General features: G+C 59.9%; 1 protein-coding gene across 1 annotated transcript; it reads left to right on the top strand.

Moving 5' to 3' along the window:
• Positions 1–1,397: 1,397 nt before the first annotated feature.
• On the top strand, positions 1,398–5,513 carry LOC308182951 (uncharacterized protein; the record flags this gene model as incomplete). The annotated part of the gene is made up of 3 exons (XM_080568376.1): positions 1,398–1,869; positions 2,014–2,422; positions 5,455–5,513. The coding sequence occupies exons 1-3, from the start codon at positions 1,450–1,452 to the stop codon at positions 5,511–5,513; spliced, it is 888 nt and encodes a 295-aa protein (XP_080424502.1). The 5' UTR covers positions 1,398–1,449.
• Between the last annotated feature and the right edge of the window lie 687 nt (positions 5,514–6,200).

Genomic DNA, 6,200 nt, shown 5'->3' with positions numbered 1-6,200 from the left:
GGGGTGCCCGAGAGCCGTGTGAGGTCAGCAGAGAGTCACTGTCAGCCTTTGACCTCACAAAGGTGGGTGGCCATAAGTGCCCTGAGCGTCCAGCTCGCATGGAGTACTGCTGGTGGCACTCAAGGCATGGAGGTCTGCATGGTGCAATGGGAGACGCCGATGTCCTGCTGGTATTTTCACTGCCACAGTAGTGCCTCTTATAATGCTACTGTTAATTAGTGCTCTACCCTTCCGATCTTTTACTAAGGTAGCTAGAGAGAAGTGCAGACACCTGTTTATTTCCTGGTAATACCTGCAAGAACCATCTATCTACATCTTCGCCAGATTCATCATAGCGCTCTTGGTACCGCTGATCTGTGTTGCTCTGGAATAAAGTGCAATCGTTAGCACGCCAAGTGTCCATGCCCTTGCATCTACCAGAATCGTGCAAATCCCTGTTGGGATCTCTGTCTAGCTGTGGGCTGGCTAAGCTGTCTTTTGGATGGTGAAAATGGGAAATCGTGGGGATGGGAAATGATGAGTGGGATGAGAAATGATTGCTGGGATGGGAAGACTTCCTTGGGCTGGAAAGCCATGGGGCTAGGAAATGAAAGAGATGGGAAATCTTCCTTGGGATGGGAAAGCTTCCTTGGGAAGGAAAAGCATTGGGATGAGATACCTTCCTTGGGGAGGAAGGCATCCTTAAGGAAAGGCATTGGGATGGGAAATCTTCCTTGGGGAGGAAATCATTGGAAAGGAAAAGCATTGGGGTAGGGAAATCTCTCTTGGGATGGGAAATTATTGGGATGGGAAATCTTGAATGGGGTGGGTACGATTCGTTGCGGTAGGAAATAGTTGGAAAAGAAATGCAAGGGATGGGAAGTCTTTGGGATGAGATCTCATGGGATTAAGAAACGCTTCGTGCTGATGGGAAATAGTTTGCATGGGAATCTGTTGGGCTGTGAAACTGTCGGGATGGGAAATCGCCGGGAGGATGAAAAGTCTTGGGATGGAAAAGTCTTGGGATGGAAAATCCTTGGGAGGGGAAAGTGTTGGAGTGCGAAACCCCCCTGGGCCTGGCAAATGAGGACTGGGACGGGAAAGGCTCATGGGGATGGAAACTGATGGCGCTGGGAAGCCTGCTTGGGTAGAGAAACTGCAGTCCTCACCAAGATGGCGGTGAGGGGCTGGTCAGCCGTTGGGGCGGAGCCCCCGTTGCCCGGGTTCCCCAACGAACCGCCCCACTCTCCAGCGACCATGGCAGGTACAGCAGCGGGCTCCCGCTCCTCCCGGGGCTGCGGCCCTGCCGGCGAGCCCAGCGCCCGAGAGCTCAGCCCAGCGCCCTTTTTCCTCACAGAGAGATTCCCCAGACGGCTGCCGCCGGTGCCGCAGACGCCCAACTCCCCCTTCATTGTCCCAGCTGAGCCGCCAACGGTGGCTGCCTGGCTGCTGCCCTCCTTCCCCGGAGCGATGGCGGTGCCCTTGCAGCCCCCCCAGGTACCCACCCTCTCCTACGCGCTGCCCCAGGCCACCGTCTGGCACGTGGTGCCGGAGGTCCAGGGGCAGGTGCTGCAGCTCCCACCCGTGGCGCAGCTGCCACCTGGGGGGCACCTCCCACCCGAGGGGCACCACCTGCAGCTGGTGCAGCTCCCCCCTGTGGGGCATATCCTGCAGCCGGTGCAGCTCTCCCCCGTGGGGCATAACCTGCAGGTGGTGCACCTCCCACCCGAGGAGCATATCCTGCAGCCGGTGCAGCTCTCCCCCGTGGGGCATAACCTGCAGGTGGTGCACCTCCCACCCGAGGAGCATAACCTGCAGCCGGTGCAGCTCCCCCCCGTGGGGCATAACCTGCAGCCGGTGCAGCTCCCCCCCGTGGGGCATAACCTGCAGGTGGTGCAGCTCCCCCCCGTGGGGCATAACCTGCAGGTGGTGCAGCTCCCCCCCGTGGGGCATAACCTGCAGCCGGTGCACCTCCCACCCGAGGGGCACCACCTGCAGCCGGTGCAGCTCCCCCCCATGGGGCATAACCTGCAGGTGGTGCAGCTCCCCCCCGTGGGGCAGCTCCCCCACACCGCTCTTCCCTGTGCCCCTGTCTGCCAGTGCGGACAGCCCATGGTGACGGGGACACTGGTGCCCCACCATGCGCTGGGGCTGGGGCCCAGGGCCGTGCTCCACGGGGAGCCCCTGCACCCCGCAGGCACCTGCCTGTTGCAGGCCCCCGCCCACCGCAGGCCCCCGCCACCCCTCGTCCCGGGGCCTCGGCTCCGGGGGCAGGCGCTCCCCACGCCCCGCACCGTGACCAGCAGCCAGGGGCAGCTGCCGGAGCCCTGCGACCACGCCGTGGGGCTCAGCGAGGACCAGGGGCCCCCGCTGCCTGACCCCACTCCCCCCGAGCCTTTCCTGGCTCCATCGACCCGCAGCACCCAGACGGCGACGCCCGACGGTGAGTTTGACGCTGGCACAGCCGCCCCGTTGTCGCCCCACACCCATGAGCCATGGGAAAGCTGACATCGCCCGTCTTGGGGGATTTTCTTGCTTCGTCCTCAGCGGCGACAGCCCCGCAGGTGCCTGAGGAGCCCCCGCAGCTGCCCGAGCTGGGCCCTGATGCCTTCGCCGAGGCCTTTCCAGAGCTGGCAGGGGACAGCCAGCTGCTGCAGCACCTGCAGGACCAGCTCCTGGCCGACCTGGACATCCCCGGCACGGAGGAGCTGTTCAGCTGGCTCGAGGCCGTGGAGCCCCAGGACGCCTTCCCCGATTCGCCCAGCAGTCCTGCCCTCAGCCGCCTCCTCTCCCAGCTGCCCGACCTCTCCGAGGACATCGAGGAGCCGAGCACGCAGGGACTGGAAGCCACAGGAGCCCTCGGTGAGGTACCCTCAACCCCTGGGGTGTACCCCGAGAAGGTTGGGGGTGGGCTGTTGGTGCGGTCCCCTGTTGTGCTGGCATTGAGCCCCCCGCTCAGCCCTGCAGCCAGTCCCCTGCCCGGTGCCCTTAGTAGACCCCTACCCAGTCCACCCCTGAGTCCCCCCAGGAGGTCCCCTGACACCCAGGTCCTCAGTTCCCCTAGTAGACCCCTGCCCAAACCCCCCCTGAGTCCCCCCAAGAGGTCCCCTGACACCCAAGTCCTCAGTGAGCAGAGGACACCCCTGCCCACATGCCCCCTGGGTCCCCTCAAGAGCCCCCTGGCTGCCCCTGTGTCCACCGGCACCAAGCGGGGGGCCAAGCGCCGCGCGCCCACCAGCACCCCCAGGACAGCGGAGAGCTCCCAGCCCAAGAGGCCAGCAACGGAGAAACGCCCCGGCAAGGACAGGAAGATGCTGCTGGGCCAGGGTCTCCAAGGCCCCGAGACGCCTTGCCAGGGACGCCGTGCCAGGGACGCCAGGATGTCCAAGGCCCCAGGACGCCGTGGCAGCAGCAGGAAAGACGGCAGTGGCAGGCAGCAGCCAGCGACCAACAACAGCCGGGCGCCCAGCAAGAGAGCCCGAAGCCCGGGGGCTGCTGGGGGGCAAGGAGCAGCGTCGCCGCCTCCCCGCAGAGCGCGGCTGCTGCCGGAGACTCCGAGCGCGGAGCCCGGTGCCGTGCGGCCCCAGGACAGCCTCTGTCCCCAAGGCGTCAGGGCCAAGACGCTGCAGCGCCAGCGCCGGGACACAAAGACCCCCAGCGAGACTTTGCAGCCGCTGGGGGCCAGGGCGAAGGCGCTGGGGCCAGGGCGCCAGCTGCCCTGTGTGCAGCTGCAGCCCACCTCCAGCAGCCCCAGCACGATGCCCAGCGCCGCGCAGACAGTGCCAGCTGTGCCCGCTGCCCCCCAATCCCCAGCTGGCGGCAAAGAGAAGGTGGTGCCAGCACCACCAGGCAGCACGGCGTGAACAGGGGACGCTGCCCTAGAGCAGGCGCCCAGAGCGCTGTGCCTGCCAGCCGCGGGGGGCCAAGCGCAGCGGGGGGCTCTGCCCACACAGCCGCGCATGCTGCAGCCCCTGGCACGGCCCCGCGTGGACTACGTGCCCTGCGTGGGGCCCTGGGCAGGCGGTGACGCGGCGCCCACGCCGCTGGAGGAGCAGGAGGAGCCGGTGCCCATCACGCTGCAGCAGCGTCCCGAGCGGGAGCGCCTGAAGCAGCTGGCCCAGGAGGAGCGGCAGCGGGCGGCCCACCAGATGAAGATCGGCCCTGTGCAATTCTTCGCGCAGCGGCAGAAAGACGGGGCCATAGCCAAGTATGCCGGCTACCCGTGACCCTGCGCTCCTCGACGGCCCCTGCAGCACCCAGTGGCGCTGAGCTCAGCACGCAGGCACAGAGACCTCTGCAGGCACCTGCTCCAGCTTGAGCCGCACTCTTCAGCCCTTTCCCCTCTCGCTTGCCCTTACCCTTCTTTAGTGCTGTAGCTAGTCAGTGTTTCTCACTGTCAGGGATGGGCAACGGGGGGGGATGGGAGATGGGGGGGGTCACGAATGAGTGTTGGGAGTGTTGCGATGGAAGCTGTTGGGATGGGCAATACCTGGCATGGGCAAGTTTGGGCATGGGAACTGCTTGTTGGGACACAAAATGGCAGGGATTGAAAGCTTATTTCTTCCTTTCTGGTCCTTTCTCTGCTTTATAGCCTTTTTTCTTAAATTCCTCTAGTGTAGGTGTTCACTCAGCAACGCCTCTGCCTGCAGTTGTTCTGGCAGTGGGATGCCGAGGGGATTTAATGCAGCCCGCTCCCGCTGCCCATGCTCAGTCCGTGAATGGATGTGGGCATGGCCAGCACGGACGGGAGAAAATGGGTGGATGGATGGATGGATGGATGGATGGATGGATGGATGGATGGATGGATGGGAGTTGGGAACTGAGCCTTGGGATCAGCAATGGGAGGTTGCTGGGATAGGAAATGATCAGTGGGATGGGAAGTCATGACGGTGATGGGGATTCATTAGTGTGAAATGATGGGAAATTGCTAGGTGATTTTGTGATATTGTGATCATGGATTTTTTGTGATATTTTGTGATGTTGTGATCATGGTGGTGATAGGAGAGCATTAGGCTGGGAAAAAATTGTTTACATTAATAAATTTTATTGATTGTCTTTTTAATGTATTGTATGATTTGTATTATTATTTTCTATTCCTTTATTATTAAACTCTTTATCAATGCCTATGAGCTTTTATTTTCCTTCCGATTCTCTGCACGTTCACTCAGGATGGGGGGACGTGAGCGAACAGATGTGTGGTGCTGAGCGGCCTGCCGGGTTACACCACAACAGACTTTTTGGCAGCCAAGCTGGGGCACAAAGGGTTGAGCTAACGTCACATCTGACCGGAATGTTTTAAAAGAGTGTTTCTTATAAGCTTTCTCTGAGATTGATAGTTGCTGGTCACAATGTTGATTTTTTCCTTTCTGGTGTTGTTTTTCTGTGCTTTTTAGGTGCTTTTTCTTAATCCCTTTCTTGTTGTTTATGATCCCTGGGGGCTGGCCTATGTTTGCTGATGGTTTTGCCCACTTGCAGGTAGCACGTGCTCCTCTTGCACCGACGGTGAACTTAACCCAGTATTTGTCCCCGAATGACAACCTCTGTGGTTAGACAAGGAGTTAAAAATTCCAGCCAGCGATCAGCCCTGAGGCAGGATGGCTACAGGTGGCAAGGGCTGGGGGGGGATGTGGGCCGGTTTTTATCACGATTGCCACCTCCGATGGCTTTGGAATTCAGCCCTGAACAAATGTGGTATCCTACGGCGCTGCTAAAAGGTTTTAGAAAGGTGTGCCCCGATGCTGGCAGTGCCAGAGATTTACAGCTCGCCAAGTTGTCCGAGAAAAGTTTGGATTTGTTACCCGATGCGCAAGAAGCCAATCCAGACACCAGGTCGAGACACAGTTTTCTTTCAGAACTGCGCGAGTCTGGGTACCAGGTGGTTTCCCACAAAGCCAGCACATGGAAAGATTTTCCACGCCACGCTTGATACAATCTTTTATCACTACATTTCCATGCTAGTACAATCCCCTAACTTCTCACAGGTTCCAGAATTAGCCTACGGCTGACATGACAAAATGATTCTGCGCATCCTCAGAGGGGAAGGGTCTCCTGTTGGGCTGGGGTCTCTCACTCTAGGGCTGTGATTTTTTGCATTAGAATGAGGGTACTTCGTATTAGAATAGCTTTCCATTGTTTTCCAGTGGTTTCCAACAAATGGATTAGTATCAAACTCCAGTGCACGTGTGTAGGATTTTTCCTTACAAAAGGGTCTTCTCGAGTAA

Source organism: Anser brachyrhynchus (genome assembly GCF_964034855.1).
Source record: "Anser brachyrhynchus genome assembly, chromosome: 26".
Classification (NCBI taxonomy): Eukaryota; Metazoa; Chordata; class Aves; order Anseriformes; family Anatidae; genus Anser; species Anser brachyrhynchus.
Note: the sequence above shows the minus strand (reverse complement) of the source record. Positions and strands in the feature narration are given on the sequence as shown.